This window comes from Pongo abelii, chromosome 10 (genome assembly GCF_028885655.2).
Source record: "Pongo abelii isolate AG06213 chromosome 10, NHGRI_mPonAbe1-v2.0_pri, whole genome shotgun sequence".
Lineage (NCBI taxonomy): Eukaryota > Metazoa > Chordata > Mammalia > Primates > Hominidae > Pongo > Pongo abelii.
Genome location: NC_071995.2, coordinates 43,238,677 through 43,260,383, shown reverse-complemented (window position 1 = coordinate 43,260,383; position 21,707 = coordinate 43,238,677). Strand labels below are relative to the sequence as shown.

The 21,707-nt window shown below is 41.0% G+C and overlaps 1 protein-coding gene across 1 annotated transcript in view; it reads right to left on the bottom strand.

Moving 5' to 3' along the window:
- Window positions 1–21,310, bottom strand: part of LOC129049380 (uncharacterized) — a 28,796-nt gene extending 7,486 nt beyond the window's left edge. Inside the window, exons 1-4 of the mRNA XM_054528502.1 lie at window positions 21,130–21,310; window positions 20,907–21,061; window positions 20,772–20,866; window positions 20,458–20,614 (exon numbers count right to left, since the gene is read on the bottom strand). Coding sequence (XP_054384477.1) covers window positions 20,458–20,614; window positions 20,772–20,866; window positions 20,907–21,061; window positions 21,130–21,310 — 588 coding nt within the window. The remainder of the gene's footprint in view (window positions 1–20,457; window positions 20,615–20,771; window positions 20,867–20,906; window positions 21,062–21,129) is intronic.
- Between the last annotated feature and the right edge of the window lie 397 nt (window positions 21,311–21,707).

Here is a 21,707-nt window from a genome sequence, read left to right as displayed (position 1 = left end):
GTCCATGGTGAGAGGAACAGTGGGACACAGGCAGTAAACATATGATGAAAACGAATTAAAATCTGAGCTTGCTAACTCCAGTTCCAGTGTTCTTTCCACTACAACATCTTGCCTTGAATAGTATTTCCTTGTGTCATTAGTAAATGAGGAGGCTTTATCAAGTAAAGCCAATTGAAATGAAAGTTAGGAACTCCAATCTGAAATAAGGTGAACTAAAGCCACACATAAGGCAATTATGCTGGAATTAGTGCACCTTAATAGTACTTTTTCTATTACTGCAGTTGCACCAACAAAGGAAAGGCCAATTCGTCAGTTCAAAGATGAGCCTGATTGCTGATTTTTGGCTACAGATGTGGCTAAAGTGATCTATGAGTGAACAACATCCTAAAGACTTCTGTTTCCAGTAATGGCAAGACTGGGTAATTTGAATCAACTTTCTGCTAAGGGCAATGGAAAATACTGGACAAATTTTTCAAACAATCCTTTTGAAAACATCAGATTGCTAACAAGATAATAAAGAATTATTGTCTAGGATATGGAGGAAAATGGAGGCACAGGGAGGTGAGCCCAGCATCTAGGGGTGGTTTCCCTTGGGGGCATTTGTCAACTGTTGGGGAGATACTGAGCGTCTGAGAGGCTGATCCGTGCTTTTGACAGCTTCATGAGACTAAGGTAGGAATTAGAGTCCAGGGCTTGCTAAGTCATTATTGTTCCTGGTGAAGCTGACTCAATTTAGATTGTATCTTGAAACTTAATACTCAAAATATAAAGATAAACCCAATGTTGATAGGAACTCTTAAAGAGTTGTTTAGTTTCAAATCATCTCAGTCCCTAAAATTGGATTGAGGCTATCTCAAATTGCTAGTGCTGCTAGCTGACTGATAGAAACATATATAAAACCTCTCCGGTGAAAGAAAAGCAGCAATTTTCTTGGTTGCAAATTGTTTCTATGAACAAGTCAGTAAATTCAGTGTGCAGCGCAAAATAAAAGACTAACCAGGCACACAAGATGATAAAACTTTATGAACAAAACCCACCAAAAACAACAGGTAACAGAAAAAGACTTGCAGGGACTCCAGATATTATAGTTACCGGACACAGAATTCAAAATATATATGCTTGCTATGTTCAAGGAGATAATACAGAATTGAGAATTTAAGCATAAAATTGGAAAGTATATGATGCAATACAAAAAACACAAAAAATTAAGACTACAATAAATGTGTAGAGTAGACAAATGTGAAGAGAGAATTAGAAAATTGGAAGATAGGTCAGAAGAAAATATCCAAAATAATAATGGAGAAAAATAAGAATGGTTAATAGCTGTATGGGTTACCACGAGAAGAGCTAACATATGTATTACGGGAGATCCAGAAGATTGAAGAGAGAAGAAAGAGCATGAGCCAAAAATAATATTTGAATAGATAATTGCTGAGAGCTTTCCAAAACGAATGAAAGCAATCAAGCAACAGATTCAAGAAGACCTAGGAACCACAAGGAGTAAAACTACAAAAACAAACTCTAATCTAGGCACAACAAAGACAAACCAATGAAAACTAAAGATAATACATTTTAAAAAACATAAATCCTTTCCACACATTTACACACATGATCTTTGTTAGAATTTTAGCCATTTCCACTACCTGTAAAGTTCATCTTCTTTTGGGATTTTGTATCTGATCAGTTCTATCTTTGGAAAGTCTTTTATTTTTGTAGGTGAATTTCTTTGCTTTTATTAGGGGATGGTAAAATTTTTTCTTCTAGTGAAAATGGCAGAGGCAGATTCATGTGCTAACTACATTAGCTGCTTGAGTGTTAAGGTAGCAATTCCAGTATCCCTAACTATGTAAGGAATAGAATTTCTCTCTGCGGTGACAGGAAGGAAGAAACTATCAAAGGAGGTGTTCTTTCTCTATCTGTAGTGGAATTCCCTGAGAGAAAAAGACAATCTAAATGAATTACTTAAGATTTGTTTATGGACTATTTCTAAAGTGAAAAAGATTGAAATTATAAGACATCTAAAAGCAAAAACATAACAGGAAAAACAATAAATAGTAGATAGTTTTCTGGATCAGAGCTGAAAAAAGAAAATCTTCTGCCACATTAAATTTAAAAAGGTTTAATTGGGCAGTGAACGATTGGCAAATTGGGCAGCCTCCTGAACCTGAGTAGGCTCGGAGACTCCAGTGCAGCCATGCGGTGAAAGATTTATGGACAGAAGAAGGAAAGTGACGTACAGAAAACAGAAATGAGGTACAGAAACAGCTGCATTGGTTACAGCTCGGCGTTTGCCTTATTGGAACACAGTTTGAACAGTTGGCTACATTTGATCGGCCAAAACTCGGTGATTGGCGCAAATGTAGGCTATGGTCTGGTTATACCTCCACTTGTTATAATTCGCGATGTACAGAAAAACCTTTATTAAGTAAGGAGTCACCTTTAGGCTAAATTTGATTTAACAGAGCTGAGGCTCTGTTTGGATCCAGTGTTTGGATCCAGGAATTCTGGCAATAAAAAACAAAGAGGAATAAACATAAGATTACATAGCATTTATTTATTTATTTACTTAGAGATGGAGTCTCCTTTCACCCAGGCTGGAGTGCAGTGGCGCAATCTCGGTTCACTGCAACCTCCGCCTCCCAGGTTTGCCCAATTAAAGCAATTCTCCTGCCTTAGCCTCTCGAGTAGCTGGGATTACAGACGTGCGCTACTACGGCCGGCTAATTTTGTTTTGTATTTTTAGTAGAGACGGGGTTTTACAATGTTGGCCAGGCTGGTCTCAAGCTCCTGACCTCAAGCGATCCACCTGCCTAGCCTCCCAAAGTGCCGGCATTACAGGAGTGAGCCACTGCGCCTGAAAAGCTTTTATTTTTAATTTTTAATTTTTGGAAGCACAGAACATACAGATTCACTTACACAAGCAACATTTTTTCCTGGAAGTTAAGAAAAGGAGACAACACTCGTAGTTTAGGAAGTGCTGGATTTGGAGGTAAGACAACTGGGTTCAGTTTTAACTTTGCCACTCCTTAACTGCTCAATTAATGTGTGTCCCAGTGATTTCTAAAGAAAGGAGGATAAAAATAATTGACCCACTTGCCTCCTGTAGTTGATACTTACAGTCACATTGGAAATGTTAGATAAAATAATATTAAGAAAGACTTGTCTGGAGGTAAAGGGATGGGAAAAAGTACCTGCCTGCTTTAAATGACTTCAGGAATACAAGTTGGATTTCATTCCAGCATACGTGACTGCAAAGAAGAATCCAGTCTCAATGTCAATAATCTTGAGGATTGAAAGAGAGGCATTAAGAATGAAGATGAAGCCAGGCAGGGTGGCTCATACGTGTAACCCTAGTACTTTGGGAGGCCAAGGAGGGCAGATTACTTGAGGCCAGGAGTTTGAGACCAGCCTGGCCAACATGGCGAAACCCTATCTCTACTAAAAAATACAAAAATTAGCTGGGTGTGGTAGTGCACACCTGTAGTCTCAGCTACTCCAGAGGCTGAGGCGTGAGAATCGCTTGAATCCAGGAGGTGGAGTTTGCAGTGAACCGAGAGCATGCTACTGCACTCCAGCCCAGCAGCCTGGGCAACAGAGTGAGACTTTGTTTCAAAAAAAAAAAAAAAAAAAAAAAAAAATGAAAAAGAAGAAGAAGGAAGAAAGAAAAAGAAGAGGAGGAGGAGGAGGAGGAGGAGGAGGCGGCAAATAGCGTCCCAATATTTATAAAGTATTTATATAGTATGTATTGGTGGAGGCAAGAAAGAACATGAATTCCAGGAGGAAAAAACTAAAATATATTGATCTTTGGCAAGATTCTGTAGTGAATTTTGAGATAGATTATTTGTTAGGTGAAGAAAGAAAGTTGCAGTTACCAGCAACCAATAGGACTTCACCAAGAGCAACTTAAAACAGCTATTCTTTTTGTTCATGTTACCAAACTGGTAGGTTGAAGGAATGCATCATGATTCCAACAAAATAGATGGTGAAGTTTCTGGATATCACTGAGAACAAGATGAAGAAAAGGGTCAAGAAGATAAAATAATTAGGTAGATTCCTAACTGGTTGAAGGCTTGTATCTCAGGATCTCCCACTAATGAACTATTATCAACTAGATGGCAAAGCTTTAGCTGGCATGCTGCATGGGTCTGTTCAACTTCTTAAATTATCTGCTTAGATGAAGACATGCTTACTTCATTTTGAGATGCTATAAAGAGAGTTAATGTGTTGAGTGACAAAATGAGATCTGAAAAGGACAGGTGTGGTGGCTTGTGCCTGTAGTCCAAGCTACTTGGGAGGCCAAGGTGGGAACCATGGAGTTTGAGTCCAGGCTGGGCAACAAAGCGAGACTATGTCTCTTAAAAAAAATAAATAAATAAGGGTTGGGCACTGTGGTTCACATCTGTAATTCCACTTTTAGAGGCTGAGGTGGGAGGATCGCTTGAGACCAGGAGTTCAAGACCAGCCTGGGTAACACGGCAAAAACCTGTCTCTACTAAAAATACAAAATTACTCAGGTGTGGTGGCACATCCCTGTAGTCTCTGCTACTAGGGAAGTTGACATGGGAGAATTTTTTGAGCCTGGGAGGTCAAGGCTACAGTGAGCCGTGGCTGTGCCACTGCACCTTGGCCTTGGTGACACAGCAAGACCCCATCTCAAAAAAGCAAAACAAAGCAAAAATAAATAAATAAGACCTCAAAATATCTTTATAGCTTTGAAGCAGCTGCGAATGGAAAAGAGTAAATTTAATAGGGAGGAATAAATGCAAAGGGAACATTTTCCTTACATTAAAAATTAGCTGCACAGGATGGTAGAGATTTGGCTTAATCAGTTTATATGCAGAAAGGACTCAGGGTTTTCATTGACAGCAAGGGCATCATGAGCAAGTCATGTGATTTGCCATAAAACACCCCTAAAACAAACAAAGGTCCTTTCTTCTTAGGCCAGACTGAGAGGAATACCCTGTCCAGTCCAAGGAAATAATAGTTCTTCTGTATTTGGAATCAATTAACTTACATCTGGATGATCGTGACTAGATAGGGATGCCACATTTTAACGGGGGCATTGACAAAGTGGAGCTGACCAGGGACGGTGATCAGAATGTTGAAAGGTCTGGAAACAATCACGCAAAAAACAGCTGGAAGATCTTGGTTTATTTTGCCTGGAAAAGGGGATGGTGCGGGTCTGTGTTTACAGGGGCAGATAACATAACGTCTGCAAAGAATTTAGCACAGGGCACTATACCTAGTAAACACCCAATAAATGCCAACTGTAATTCTGGTTCCACTAATGGAAGAAGCCTTGAACATTCTATAGCCTCAAAAGGCAACACTAGCAACAATGTGTGGAAATTACGGGAAACACTAGCTATTTTAATATAGAGATGGAAGAACTTTCTCTCACAGCTATGCTAAGATACAACAGAATGTTTCTTGACTTAGCCATCACCTGAGATATTATAGAAATATCTGTTTTTATAGTAGCTATAATGTCCTAAAGAGGTATAACTAGTTGGTATTATAAATCATCTTGTGGCTTAGAAGCAGACCGTGTTATATCACTTGGCCATTTCTGAGAGACAAGCTTGGATGCTGAAATAAGACACTTTGTTAGTACTGCATATGTTCTTTGAGCAGAAGACATATTTGCAGAAGGTATGACATAATTTTCTTTTATTATTTTTAAGAAAGAAACATTTTTCAGGAGAATGTTAAGATTATTAGCATAGAATAGCACTCAATAAATATTTATTTAATGAATTATCAAGACAGAAAATAATTTTCATTGTCACTACCTGTAATGACTAGAAATTCCCAAGCAGAGGGAATGTGGCAATGAGAAAATAATCTTTTCAGACTGGATTAAGAAAATGTGGCAGATATACACCATGGAATACTATGCAGCCATAAAAAATGATGAGTTCATGTCCTTTGTAGGGACATGGATGAAGCTGGAAACCATCATTCTCAGCAAACCATCGCAAGGACAAAAAACCAAACACCTCATGTTCTCACTCATAGGTGGAAATTGAACAATGAGAACACATGGACACAGGAAGGGGAACATCACACAATGGGGCCTGTTGTGGGGTAGGGGGAGGAGGAAGGGATAGCATGAGGAGATATACGTAATGTTAAATGACGAGTTAATGGGTGCAGCACACCAACATGGCACATGTATACATATGTAACAAACCTGCACGTTGTGCACATGTACCCTAAAACTTAAAGTATAATAATAAAAAAAAAAGAAAATAACCTTTTCCCTCCTCACATCAGAGAAATCTTTTCCCACATTGTGGAGTGCTATACATGTGTGTGTGTGCATGTGTGTGTGCATGTGTATGAACTTAATCTTCCTCATCCTCAGGGAATTGTTCCTGCCTGGAGATGAGGGAACCATCAATGGTCTTGTCTGAGATGCATGCCTTGGTGCACAACAAATTCCTCTGCCATCGCTTAGTCCTTCAAAGCTGACAATGCTTTTGGAGGTAAAAGCTAAATGGAAATCTCTTTTTTTCCTCTTCCTTTCTCTTCTTAACGTGCATTTTGGGAGGCAGTAGGCAGGCACACTTACTGTATTGCTGATTCACAAACTTGAGAGCAAGGGTTCCTACTGCTGATTGTATAGACCTTGCCAGCAGCTTGTTTTTATCAAGGGACACTTTAACAATCATCATTAATAATGGAGCTAATATTTTTTCACTGAGCTATTACACAGTGATGGCTGGTAAACTCAGCCCCATGCCCTGACCTAACCAATCACCTTGCTTTCTAGATACCAGATCAATTAGCATGTTTAACATTTAAGGTGAGATGTCAGATAATTTTGATGGCTGGGAGATACATACCTACCAACTCTACTTAAATCTATTCATGATAAGTGATATCATAGATATATTCGATTTCTCAGCTTTAAAGAACTTTAGAGATCATGCAGTTTTACATTATTCCATTCAAATAAAATGGAAGGAAACAACTTGGTACCCAGATGGAGGGGTTCACCACTAGCCTTAGCATATCTATTTTATAAGTTTTATAAGAAAAAGGATGAAAATAATACCGGCTTTTAAACTTGTATCCCATTCTGCAAGAGGTGGTTTGGGGATCAGCTTCTGAGGTTCGATGGGAAGAAAACAGGTCTGTGTTGGAGGAAACAGATGGAGCCATGGTGAGAAACTCAGATGCTAGTGAGATTTATTTTTACTACTTGCAAGTGGAATTGTGAGGGAGGTATTTTAAAATATAGTCAGACTCAATTTACGTAAACACTTATGAACAGCATTAAGGTTTAGACTTTAGAAATTATGTTCAGTTTAGAAATTATGACAGTTATATGAAGTTGTTCATATTGCCTGTACTGGTGATAGTAACAACGTCCTTTTCTTTTCCTCTTGAATGAATTTTTTTAAATTTTGAAACTTGACCAAAAAGGTGACTATATAGACTGAGAAACCATCAGGTTACAAGAACAAGGAAGAACTGTATTTATATTTTGTGCTTGTGACTAATGTTGGAGGTAATCATATATTTATTTATTTATTTATTTATTTTGAGACAGGGTCTTGCTCTGTCACCCAGGCTGGAGTGCAAGGGCATGATCATGGCTTGCTGCTGCCTTGACCTTCAGGCTCAAGTAATCCTTGTGCCTCAGCTTCCTGTGTAGCTGGGACCACAGGCACATGCCACCACACCCAGCTAATTTTTAAATTTTTTGTAGAAACAGGGCCTCACTATGTTGCCCAGGCTTGTCTTAAACTCCTGGGCTCAAGCGATCCTGCCACCTGGGCCTCCCAAAGTGTTAGGATTACAGGTGTGAGCCACAGTGCCTGGCATATATTCTAATACACTTTCTAATGTGATTCTGTAACACATGCATGAGTTTTAGGATTTCCTTCCTTCATTTATATGACTTTATCTCCCATCATGCCATATATAGTTGTTTTTTTTTTTTTCAGTTATTTACTTCCTTCCAAGATTAAAGAGTTTTGGTCATTTTTAAGCTGATTTATGTGACCTTAACTCCAAATGTTACTCTTTAAAGTAAATTTGTAGGATATCTGGGAACTATTTGGGCACATTCCTTGATTGTATTCAATGTCTCACAAGGTGGCTTATAATGGTTAGAATAGATGGGGTGCAGTGACTCATGCCTGTAATCCCAGAACTTTGAGAGGTCAAAGTGGGAATATCACATGAGTCCAGACATTTAAGACAAGCCTCATCTCTACAAAAAAATTAAAAATTAGCTGGATGTGGTGGCATGTGTCTGTGGTCCCAGCTACTTGGGAGGCTGAGGCACAAAGATCACTTGAGCCTGAAGGTCAAGGCTTCAGCGAGCCATGATCATGCCATTGCACTCCAGCCTGGGCGACAGAGCAAGACCCTGTCTCCAAAAAAAAAAAAAAAAAAGTCTGGAATGAAAACTCTGCTGAGGTTATTTTAGACTCTGCAAGCAGAGTGATTTTATTGTTTATGTTAACACTGGGAATAGGAGCCTCTAAGAAAGTTGAGATGTCTCTGATTTGGTGTCAACAGTTAATCTGGAAACATGAAAACCAGTTTAAGTATCCCTTTTTTGAGATTAAATTATCTGAAATGTCAAGATACTAGTTGTAATCTTGTTTCTTGGCACAAACTTCTAACCCTTAAACACAATAACTTAATAATCAAGAAAAGTGTTTTGGAAAACAAAAACAAAAACCAGTAATCATTTATAATTGAAGTAAGCACAGTTGTGGGACTGGAGTGCTCTGTAAGTGACATGCAGTCCAGGAAGTAGATTTTGGGTATCTTTGATGTTTCTTTTTTCTTTTCTTTCTTTTTTTTTTTTTTTGAGATGGCGTCTCGCTTTGTCTCCCAGGCTGGAGTGCAGTGGCACGATCTCGGCTGACTGCAACTTCTGCCTCCTGGGTTCAAGCAAGTCTCCTGCTTCAGCCTCCTGAGTAGCGGGGACTACAGGTGCCCACCACCATGCCCAGCTAATTTTTGTATTTTTAGTAGAGACAGGGTTTCACCATATTGCCAGGCTAGTCTCGAACTGCTGACCTTGTGATCCGCCTACCTCAGCCTTCCAAAGTGCTGGGATTACAGATGTGAGCCACCACTCCCGGCCTGATATTTCTTAACTATGATCTGAACAAATCACCTGTGAATTATAACTGAAGGGTTTTCTTATTAAGATGCCATGTCCTATCCCTAGCAAATAAAACTAACCATATTCTGGGATATAAGAAATGCAGTGAGACTTTTTGCAATGCCAGCATTAGGAGCCTAGCTGAAGCCACACATTCCAGTCCAACCAGGTGCTCTGTAGATTTTATTGTGTATAGAAAATGGGCAGTAAGTAAATAAAGTCTATATACTTAAATATAAACTTACATTTATTGATCTCCAATATTTTCCTTCTCCCCTGCTTTCAATGGGCAGCCTGGCCCTCAGGGTTGTCTTACTTCAGTGCTTGTTGTAGGGTAGGTAAAAGTGGGATGGGACAGGATAATGTAACGCTGCTTGGAATCATGCTACTTCTCATCTTTTGTAAAAGCCTAAGCTTATTTAAGACATTGTTCTGGAAATATCGGATGAAGAAGAGAGAGACAAGATGATTTGGAGGGCAAAAAGATAAGAAAATGAGTATTTTTGAGCATCGACGTAAGAAAGAACACAGTCTCCAGGGCAGAGAGCAAAGAAATACACAGTGTATTGAGCACACGCACCCCAAGCCCCGTCAAAATGTCAGTAAAGGAATTACAAAATGTGTAAGCCCATAAGGACAAAGAGAACAGAAGAGGAGACAAGAGCAGATCAGAGTTATCAATAAAATTTTAGAGTTTGAAAAGTAAGTAGGTATGTTGTAACTAATTTAGCAGATGAGGGATAACTGAAACCTACCTTTTTCTAGAGGGGGATAACTAAAAGAAATGGGCAGTTCACATCATAGAACCAGGGCAAGTCTTAGAACCGGAGGCACCAGATACCATGGAAATGGAGGTGAAGGGTAAGACTGAACCAGGAGGAGTGGTGAATGTTTACCTAAGAAGTAATGAGACCCCTGTTCCTGTTTTCTACCTGGTTCAGCTGGTCAGCTACCTCTTCCGTACCCTGGTAGGTGACTGGAAATTTGTTTTTTTCCAGGAACTGAACTAGAATATCAGGTATTAGGGCATTAGGAAGGTGCTGGAAGGAACACAGGAAGATGATGATGAGGTGGGAAGGTAGCAGACAGGAGAGAAAAATCTGGATTTCTTGGAATGTTTGCCAGCTAAAGCCAGACCTGACAACTGAACAGTGAAGAAACACCATCAGAAACCCACAGAGCAGCTTCAGACCAGTAAAGAAAGCCTGTTCTGAGGAAAACTGGCAATAGTAGTCCTCAGAGAATCTGATTAGGGCTCAGATCCTTCAAGCAGAGTAAGGACAGAGAAAGAATTTCCAAGGTACTGTTGAAGTGATGCATTCTTGCCGTGAACCCCCACAAGCATAACTAGGTTAGGAAAGAATAAATGACCTTCATGTGTAGACCAAACACAAATGGAGAAATATAAGTGCTGAATAAACACATGAAAAAATGTTCAGACTCACACATGATCAAAGGAGATACATATACAATGAGATGTCCATTTCAACTAGCCAAGATTAAGAAGAATGAGAATATCTACTGTTGGTCAGGTTGTGTTGACCCAGCATAGTGCTGGAAGCAGTGTAAATAGACTATTATTTGAAGAAAGTGTTTTGACAATATTTATCAAGAGCTTTAAATATATTCATTCCTTTTGGCCCATAAATTCTGAAAATCTCACCTAAGAGGAATATAACTATAAATGTAAATAAATATGAATGATAAAAGATACTTAACATTTATTATCTTTAATAAGTAAAAGATTAAAGAAACTAAATGCTTAACAATAACATCCAAGTAAATTATGTTACCTTGCTGCAATGAAATATTATGCAGCCATTAAAATTTATGTTCACAAAGGATTTGTACAGTTGAAATGTTGATGCAATTGTATTAAACAGCATAAACATTTTTATAGATGGTATGCTCTCACTTATGTGAAAGAAAACTGCAAAAAAATGCTTGGAGGAAATGTGTCAAAATATGACAATTGCTGCGTGTGTTTGGATTATATATGGTTTTCTTCCTTTAATTTTTTAATTGAATTTTAAAATTTTCTACATAGTTTTTTTTTTAATAGGAATGAATACTTTTGGACTGGAAAGCAGACCTGGAAAAATGGCCGTTAGGTTTTCTGTTAGCTTCAAACTCATCGGGGAAAGTAGATATAATAAATGTGTAGAGGTGCAGTATTTTAAAAACTGAATTTATGTTGAGGGGGATGAGTAAATAAAGTATGGAGGGCATAGTAATGTCCCTCCAAAGATGTTCATGTCCTAATCCTGAGAACCTGTGAATATGTCAGGTTTCATGGCAAAGGGGAATTAAGGTTGCAGATGGAATTAAGGTTTCCTAATCAGCTGACAGTTGAGGTAGGGAGATTAACCAGTATTTCCCAGGTGGGCCCAGTGTAATCACAAGGGTCCTTGTAAGTAGAAGATAGAAGCAGAAGAGAGAGAGAGAGAACCAGAGAAATGGCAATGTGAGAAGGACTTGTCCTGACATTGCTGGCTTGCAAGGTGGAGAAATGGTGCCACAAGCTAAAGAATGTGGGTAACCTGTAGAAGTTAAAAAGGCAAGATAATTGATTCTCCCCTAAAGCCTCCAGAAAAATGATAGCCTGTTAACAGCTTTATTTTTGCCCAGGGAGTACCATTTTAGACTTTTGACCTTTAGAACTGTAAGTTAATACTTTTGTGTTGTTTTAAGGCACTAAGTTGATGGCAATTTGTTACAGCAGCATTAGGAAACTAATACACACACCATGATCACATTATTATGACAGAAGCCAGAGTCACTAATAAAATGACAAGTATGTGGTTCAACATTTATATAAAGGTTTAGAGTATACGAAATACTTTTAACATGCTTTAGTTTATTTGATCCTCACAGCAATCTTGTAAAGGAGAAAATGCTTGCTGTTCCTGATTTTGCAAGTGGGGAAAATGGAGGCTTGGCATGGTAAAACAATTTGTTGAAGGCTGAACAGTGGCAGAGTTTGGATTCAGAGCCTGGCCTCTGACCCCAAGTCCATGCCTCTCACCAGGCACCTTAACAAGGTTAAGCAAAACAGAGCAGAACCCTTTGTAAAATGTGGATCTCTATCTTGGCCAAGTACAGCAGAGAAAAGGAATGCTGTGAATAGTTGGTGTGTTAAGTTTATGGGATTTATTTTCTACAAAATTTTTGAAACAGAGCAAAAGAAATTAAAGTAATAAAATCCAGTCATTTCAAACCTGTACTCCAGATGTTTTCTTTTCCTCCTCCAAAAAACGAAAGTATATTTGTACATTGACAAATAGGGAAATTCTTGGATTCTTGGGGAGGATGATCAAGTCTGTAGTTTGGCTTGCCTACCCCACCACTGATATTACTTTGCCTTTCTTCTACTCATGGTCACCTACATCAGATGATGGCAGTAGGGATTTTTTTTTTAAGGTGAAATTCAAGCCCTTGGGTGATGGTTAACTTTATGTATCAACTTGACTGGGCCATGGGGTACCCAGACATGTGCTAAAACATTATCTCTGGATGTGTCTGTGAGGGTGTTTCTGGATGAGATTAACATTTTAAATTGCTAGACTGAGTAAGCAGATAGCATTCCCTAAAGTGGGTGGGTCTCATCTAATCAATTAAAGACCTGAATAGAATAAAAAGGCTGCATAAGAGGCAACTCTGTCTGTCTGTCTGAGCTAGGCCATCAGTCTTTCTTGCTCTTGGACTAGGACTACACCACCAGCTCTCCTGGGTCTCCAGCTTGCTGCTTGCAGATCTTGGGATTTCTCGGCCTCCATCATTACATGAGCCAATTCTGTATGATAAATCTCTTTATATCTCTATCCTACTCTCAAATACATATGCAATTGGTTCTGTTGAGAGAGCCCCGATTACAACTAATTGTGTGTGTGTGTGTGTGTGTGTGTGTATAACTAAATGTTGGTATATAACTAAATGTTAGTTTGTAAAAAGTGTCAGTGAGAAAAATAGGTTCAAATCCCAAGTAAGCTAATTTAATCTTCATGGTTTCCTCCTGATTACTTTGGAGGTAGCTCTCTTTCTGACATTCTGCAATTTGTGGATGTGCACCTAGGATGAAACAGCTGATGCTTTTTTGGAAAGCAAGAACAGACTTTAGTACTTAACGGTGTTTTGTCTACCAGGGTGTAGTTGAAACCTGAACTGGAGATGTGGTCAGATCCCAAGGGAAGGGGCTGGGCAGGGTGTCTGGGGAGGGAACTGCTCCATGGGTAGTGAGGAAATGAGCCCAGAGTGTCTGTTGACTGTTTTTGTTTTTTAAAAAAATCGACTTTCTTTAAAGAGGAGCTTTATTTTGCACAGCAAAATAGAAAAGTACAAGATTTCTCATATATCACATGTTCCCACATATCCATAGCATTCCTGATTGGCTGGTGTTATGATGTACATTTTGTACGCTTTCCATTGTGGCCACTAGTTATCTTTCAATAAAACGGCTGCAGAAGATCCCCCTTGGTGAAAATGTGCTCTGGAAGAGGGACTTCTCCTTCTACCTCCCCCTTGCTGCGCTGCCTCCCACTTGTTGTCCTCCCCCTCAATCTCCAGCTATAGCCCTGTCCGCCTCCACTCTGCAGGTCTAGGTAGGAGGGATGATGCTTGCCCTTCTTTCCCCTCTCTCACTTCCAGAGGGAAGGTAGTATGATCTCCCCTCCCTGGTGTGCGGAATGCAGATGTGACTCTCCAGTGATGACTACTGGATTCTACCACTGTGCCCTGAGAGTCCCCAGGGCTCACTGCCTCTCACTGCCTGATGTATATTTCACTCTACAAACCCTGCAGGGCTCCTGATCCATCCAATAGGCCTCTTGACTGATATCTTCTCCACTCTGACCCACGTTTAGAGAAGCAGGCTTCTTCTTAAAGTCCAGTGCCCCAGTTCCGCCATGAGGACTCAAGCCATCCCTGTAGCTATCCTTGAAGCCTCATCTTTAGATGAGCCCTCTACTGCCCTTAGGTAGACTCATACTTTCTGGGCACCTAGTTTCTGTGCATCATAAAGGTGTGGCAGCTACTTCATGATGGCTCCTATGCCAACCATTTGCCTAAAAATAAGCTACCAGACTTCAAAAGCTTCTCCTGTCTGATCACACCTCTCATGTGAGCCAGGCTGGTTCCCAGTACCTCCCTTTGGACGTAGTGTACGGACCATACCTCAGTCCTCCTCCTGCTTGCCTGTTTTGGGGCAAGCATGGAAATAAGCTTGAAATACTTGTCAAGAGTCTCCTGAAACACTGTAAAGTATTAGGAAAAAAAAATAGAACATCTTAGAAGGGAATTGCCACCCCCTCCCACCCACGACCAGTCTGTATCCTTCTGATACTTTACTGAAGGACCAAAAGTTTGTCATTCCTGGAAATTGGGATTTAGAAGTCCACTGTGAGGAGGGAGGCGGCTGTGAGAGATGGGGGCAAGGGACCGACATTTACTGAGCAGTGACACTTGCTGGGAGTTTTATATGTTTTGGTTTAAAAAATGTTCACAGTGCCTGCACAAGGCAATGGATATAATTATTTTATTTTACAGATGAAGAAAGTGAAACTCCCATAGGTTGGATAAGCTAGGATGCTGTGGAACCAAGATTCAGATCTGCATTATTCCAAAGAATACAGGATTATTTGATTTCATATTAGATGCAATTCTGTATCAGATGCTTAAAAATAAAAAACAAAACAAAAACCATAGTACAGACCTTCAAGGCACTCAGTATCTAATAGTTGTTTATATCCTTCCTTCCTTTGAACTCTCTGTTTCTTGAAATGTAGGCTTCTTTTCTGGCCATAGGAGGTGATATATTGAACATCTTTCCTATTAAGTGGTAGAAAAGTGTTTTTATCAAATGCTTTGAGATGGAAAAAAGGCTTTGACCACACTCCGGAGAGGTCCATTTCTAGATGTACTGGACGTTTTCAGTAGTAAAAAACCTAGCATGTCAGTTTTACACCATGGAGGCATTTTTGTCTCAGCATTACTGTAAAGTATAAGAAATAAAATAAATGCACTATCCATACTTCCTTAACTGGGGGAAGGGAATACTTAGTATGAACTTTATGTCCCTTCCCTGTGAAATAGTCAGCAAATAATCCTGCATCATAAAGGTAGCTCTGTTGCTCCCTCACTGTGCCCTGCTACCCCTATCAAGTCTGTGCATGATCTGTGGAGGTTGTTGTCATAGGTGTCCATTCAGGCGCTCGCTGCCAGGCGGTACAGGTGTAACCGATTGCCGAGGCCTCCCTGTGCTGGCTGTATGTCATCTAAGGCTGTCTGCCTTTGAATTGATGAATCCTCAGTGAAAGCAGATATGCACTTTTTTTTAAGTCCCCTTCAAAAGGAAAAAAAGCAACAAAGCCTTCTATTGATTAAGGTAAAGTCAAAATTTTTTCACCTGGAGACAGTGGTTCATATTGCCTTTGTCATGAACATGATCCTCTAACCCAGTGATTTTTAACCTTTTTTAGCAATCACATTCTTTTGAGAAGCTGTCGAAAGTTATTGACCTTTTATCCTAGAAAAATGTACATGTACACATTCAAACAAAATTTTGTACTGTTTCAAGGAATTCATGAAGCTCCAGGAATAGGAAGACCCAACTTTTTCCTCTCCCCATGGATCTATTCTAGTTTTCTTCAAATTATGAGAATGTAGTCCTTTCCTGAGCTAGTGGTAATATGATATAGAATACCATATTTATTTTGGCATTCATGAAAATGAAAAATGTCTAGGACATTTTTTACCACTTTAGAACTCTGCTGCCTAAAAATTCACTAATTAAGAAGAACCACTGGCTATTCTTTTCAATAAATGAGGCTTAGTAATTTAGATTCCTCCCAAATATATTTTACTATTTGCATTGCCAGCTTGTTTCCACTCTTTGTCTTGTGGATGAGTGGGTGGGAGGAGAGGAGGATTACGTATTAGAATCACCCAGAGGGATTTTCAGTTATGCCCTCTCTTGTTCTTCCACCCAAGACCTGGGTATACAAGCATTCTCCTAATGGGACTCAGAGTTCCAGAACAGCCAGCAGTTTTTTTGACGCATTGTGAAAATATAAAGATTTTCTAGCAGAAAGCAAAAACTCTATTGCAATTTGGGTTGCTATATATAAGGATCCTGAGAGAGAGTAGATGATTCAGAGAAGTCACAGAGTCAGAGAATGTTAGAGTTGGAAAAACGTAGATGTTTCCATTGTGACTGATAACAAGAAACACACTTTCTGTCTTTATTCAGTACACACACACGCACATACACACACATACACCATGGAAATAAGAGTTGTACACAACAATACAATGGACTGCATTCTGATTTTTTCTATTAAATTAAAAAAATACTGTACTAGTCCAAAGTCATTACATTTATGGGTTACAATCATAAGTTGCAAAATTGATGTAGGCTTATGGTTTTCAAACTAAATTCTTGGAATTCTCTGATTAAGTGTCATAAGGTTGCCTGTGATGGGGTGAGGGTGGGGGGGTGAAGGAAAGGAAGGGCTAAGGGAGAGAGGCACAGTGGGTTAAACTCCTGGTATTCTCCCCTCCCAATCAGAACAGCCTCATTAAAATTGTTTTCATATATTGGGGTTCTGCGTAATATTATTTTTTTGTTGTTGTTTATTTGTTTTGAGACAGGGTCTCCCTCTGTCACCCAGGCTGGAGTGCAGTGGCACAATCTCGGCTCATTGCAACATTTGCCTCCCAGGCTCAAGTGATTCTCCCACCTCGGCCTCTGAGTAGCTGAGACTAGAGGTGCATGCCACCACGCTTGGCTAATTTTTGTATTTTTCATAGAGGTGGGGTTTTGCCATGTTTCTCAGGCTGGTCTCGAACTCCTGAGCTCCAGTGATCCACCTGCCTTGGCCTTCCAAAGTGCTGAGATTACAGGTGTAAGCCACCACACCTGGCCTAATATTTTATTTTTAAACATTGAAAACCACTGATGTAGCCCATTTCTCACTTTACAGATGAGAAATTTAAATCCAAGATTAGGTGACTTATTCCAGTCAGGCCAACAGACAGTGACAGACCACTACTGTGGTTTTTAAAACTGCATTATTCTTTTGTTTTTAATTTTAATTAATGTGTATATGTGTTTGGTTAAAAGTCAGATGGTTTAAAAGAAGTTATGAAGAAAAGCAAGAATCTTCCAACCGTCCTCTATCCCACTCCTCTTTCTGCTTCTGGCTTTAGAGTTTCATAGCTATTTTCATTACTCAAAATATGTCTGTTTCTCTACTTCTCAATTTATCACTTTTAGACAGTGCTATTGATTCCCACTGTGAAAGATGAGGGCTTAGCTCATCCTCATCTCACTGTCACTCATCTCCTTTTCCCTCCTCTCCACTCATATTTTATAGTTATATTAGCACTTTTACTTCTACAACTGATTACCACTGTTATTTTAAATTTAAAAAGTAGCCCCCATTTTAAAAATTATACCCTAATCTTCTTACCTCTATTCCATTCCTTTTTATTGTACCAATTCCATCATCTCTAGAAACAACACTAATACTGAGAAATTTTTGTTCATAGTAAGATGACAAAGTATGATATGGCTTCTTCAAAATGCTAGAGAAACTTCACACTGTATTATTAGAGATACAAAGTCTAGAGACATAAGGTTTGAAATAGGTGAACCACAAGAGAATTTCCATAATACAAACATATACAATTACCAGTTTCTGGTCTGGTCCCTAGAAACCAAATATTCGGCATGTTTCTACCCTCTATTGTACCTAACTTTGCACTTTCTGTTCAGCAACAAAGGAAATAACTGACTAGTGAAATAGTTTGACATGCTAGATTTGGGCTCAAAATAAGAGAGTGCTTTCTAGTAAAGAGCCCTCCAGAGATGAATGGGGCTGCCATGTCAAGTAGTGAGTTCTCCATTGCTATAAGTGTCCAAGTACAGGATATATTGTCACTTGCTAAGGTTCTTGCAAAAGAGTAAATGGCCTTCAAGTTATTTTCAACCCTGAGATTTTGTGATTCTGTGAAATCAATGATACATCCTACAATGTGAGCAAAGTATACCGATCATGCATTCTCATTGGGACAACATAGCCCCCAGTGACATAAAAATGGGTTCTGGAGAGGTGGGTGGGAGAGAGGAGAGTGAAGAAAACTTTAGATATTGCAGTGATTTGTGGCTCTCCAAAGGACCAGAGTACATAAATAAATAGACAGTATATCTGCAGTATTAAAATTTCATGGAAGGTAGAGATAAGGGAAAAAAGTCTAAAAAGGCTGGAGGGAGAGCAATACTCAAAAACAAGGGAAACAACACTGCACTAGACTCCATATTACATAATTAAGTCCCAGTGTTGTTTCTGTCTTCTCCCTTAGGAGGTCTTTTCTGCATGCCCCATTCCCTTTTATCCTTGTGTACAAGGAGGAGCTTTCCCAGTCCCATAGCTCATTCTACTAGTTGTCTTAGAGGCAGTATGGGGAGAGGTGGTTAATATAATAGATTTGGATTTGTACCTGTTTCCAGCATTTACTAGCTGTATGACTGTACTAGTCAGAGTTCTCCAGATAAACAGAACCAACAGGATATATAGAGATACGTAAGAGGAGATTTTTTATGGGGATTGGCTCATGTGATTGTGGAGGCCAAGAAGTCTCAGGATATGCTGTCTGCCCACTGGAGAGCCAGAAAGCTGGTGGTGTAACTCAACCTGAGGCCAAGGGCCTGAGAACTGGGTCGTCAGGAGTGGCCTCTGGTGTAAGTCCCAGAGTCCAAAGGCCCAAGAACCTAGAGTGCTGGGGCCTGTGGGCAGGAGAAGATGGATATTCTAGCTCCAGAATAGAGAATGAAGAAGAGAGCCCTTCTATTAAAGGGCTAAAAGGCAGAGGCCTTTTAGTTCTATCCAGGTCCTCAACAGATTGGATGTTACCCACCCACACTGGTAAGCATGAGTCTTCTTTACTCAGTCCACTGATTCAAATGCCAGTCTCTGCCAGAAACACCCTCATAAACACACCCAGAAATCATGTTTTACCAGTTATCTGAGCAACCCTTGACCCAGTCAAGTTGACACCTAAAATTAACCATTGCAAATCCACCTCTTGTCAACTTGCCACACAAGCGCATCTCCTTAAACCAAACTTAATCTCCAAATAAATACAAGGTCATGATTCCATCGAATATGAGACAACTCTCCTGCATACAACCAAGAAATGCATTAATCTCTTCCCCTGAAGAGAAGGTGAAGTTCTTGAGTGATGTTTACTTTCTCTTTGATATCCTGTAACTTAAATACTGTGATATAAAATTAACACTTAAATGTTGATATAGACTCAATACATCTTATGTTGTCACATGATAAGAGAATGAAAGAGGAAAGAAAAGAAAGATATTTACTTAATATATGTATATATATACACAAACATATTCATAACAGCATAGGGAGGAAATACTCATGACAATTACAGTCTTTGTTTCTGTAACTGGTCACATGGTCATACCTGGTGTTTATAACCACTTTCTTCTACTACCCATTCTGTATTCCCTTTGCCTTCAGCTAGTCATGGTTCTTTACCTGGTGGGGTGGGACCCAGCCTTTATTCCTGAAGGGTCTGGGCCATTCATAGTCTGCCTGGGTTGGATTATTGTAGTTTCCCATTGACCTTAATCAAAGAGCATGGTATTAATAATATTAAGAGACACCCTAAGGGATCTCCTGTATTCTAGACATATTCTTCCTTATTTGCATTGTGGAATAGCAGTTCAATTTCCCCTTAGTAATCTGGCTCAATCACCCCAGCCAACACCAGAAATGCCCTCTTGGCCTATTGACTCAGAGGCACAGTGACTGGGTGGCAACCTTAACTTCCAGTTCAGTGGAATCCTTGTTGTGATGTTGCTGGTGAAAGCATTTCTGTCTCTGGAACTAAGACCTTTAGACCAGCAGAGCATAAAATCTTAGGAACAGGAAGCAAAAATCTTGCTAGCGGATCACTTGGGGTAATAGTGAGTGATACCACTCTCACTTTCATCCCTTGATTCCTGGACCCATGAATCCTGGCTATGAGAGAAACAGTACCATATAGTTGGATGCTGATTCAGAGCATACACAGCCTTATGGAGATATGTGCCCCAGCCCTGCAGGTATCTGCCACCTAGTAGGCACTATAATCAAGTCTTTAAAAGGCCATTCGCTGTTCTATCAAGAAAGCTGCTTCAGCCCGCCCCGTCAGGGAAGTGAGGAGCGCTTCTGCCCAGCTGCCCCCTGTCTGGGAAGTGAGGAGCACCTCTGCCTGGCCGCCGCCCTGTCTGGGAAGTGAGGAGCGCCTCTCTCCGGCCCCCCAACTGACTGGGAAGTAAGGAGCTCCTCTGCCCGGCCGCCCAACTGACTGGCAAGTGAGGAGCGCCTCTCCCTGGCCGCCTGACCGTCTGGGAAGCGAGGAGTGTTTCTGTCCGACCACCCTGTCTGGGAAGTGAGAAGCGCCTTTGCCGGGCTCCCCACCCTCTGGCACGTGAGGAGCGCCTCTGCCCGGCTGCCCAACTGACTGGGAAGTGAGGAGCGCCTCTGCCCGGCCGCCAAGCGTCTGGGAAGTGAGGAGTGCCTCTGCCCGGCCGCTGCCCAATCTGGGAAGTGAGGAGCCCCTTTGCCCGGCTGCCAACTGTCTGGGAAGTGAGGAGCACCTCTGCCCGGCCAACCCGTCTGGGAATTGAGCGCCTCTGCCTGGCCGCCACCCTGTCTGGGAAGTGAGGAGCGTCTCTGCTCGGCTGCCACTCCGTCTGGGATGTCGGGAGCGCCACTGCCCGGCTGCCCACCGTCTGGGAAGTGAGGAGCGCCTCTGCCCAGCCGCCCAACTGTCTGGGAAGTGAGGAGCGCCTCTGACCGTCCACCCCATCTGGGAAGTGAGGTGTCCCTCTGCCCGGCTGCCCACCATCTGGCAAGTGAGGAGCGCCTATGCCTGTTTCGGAAGTGAGGAGCGCCTCTGCCCGGCTGCCGCCCCGTCTGGGAAGTGAGGAGCGCCTCTGCCCGGCTGCCGCCCCGTCCGGGAAGTGAGGAGCGCCTCTGCCCGGCTGCCGCCCCGTCTAGGAAGTGAGGAGCGCCTCTGCCCGGCTGCCGCCCCGTCTGGGAAGTGAGGAGCGCCTCTGCCCAGCTGCCCACTGTCTGGGAAGTGAGGAGCGCCTCTGCCCGGCCGCCGCCCCATCTGGGAAGTGAGGAGCGCCTCTGACCGGCCGCTGTGCAACCTTCCAAGTGTGAAGTGACAGCCTTGTGTGTGATCTTTTCTGTCTTCCCCAAGTTTGCATTTTCGACATTAAAGTTTACTTTTTAGTTAAAAAAAAGAAAGCTGCCTCAGGATGGTGGGGAACATGGTAAGACCAGCGAATCCATGAGCATGGGCTTATTGCCATACTTCTGTCACTGTGAAGTGAGTTCCTTGGTCAGAAGCAATGCTGCATGGAATAGCATGACAGTGGATAGGCTTCTGTAAGTCCACACATGGTAGTCTTGGCAGAAGCATTGCATTCAGGGAAGGCAAATCCATATCCAGAGTAAATGTCTATTCCAGTAGGGACAAAATGCTGCCCTTTCCATGATGAAAG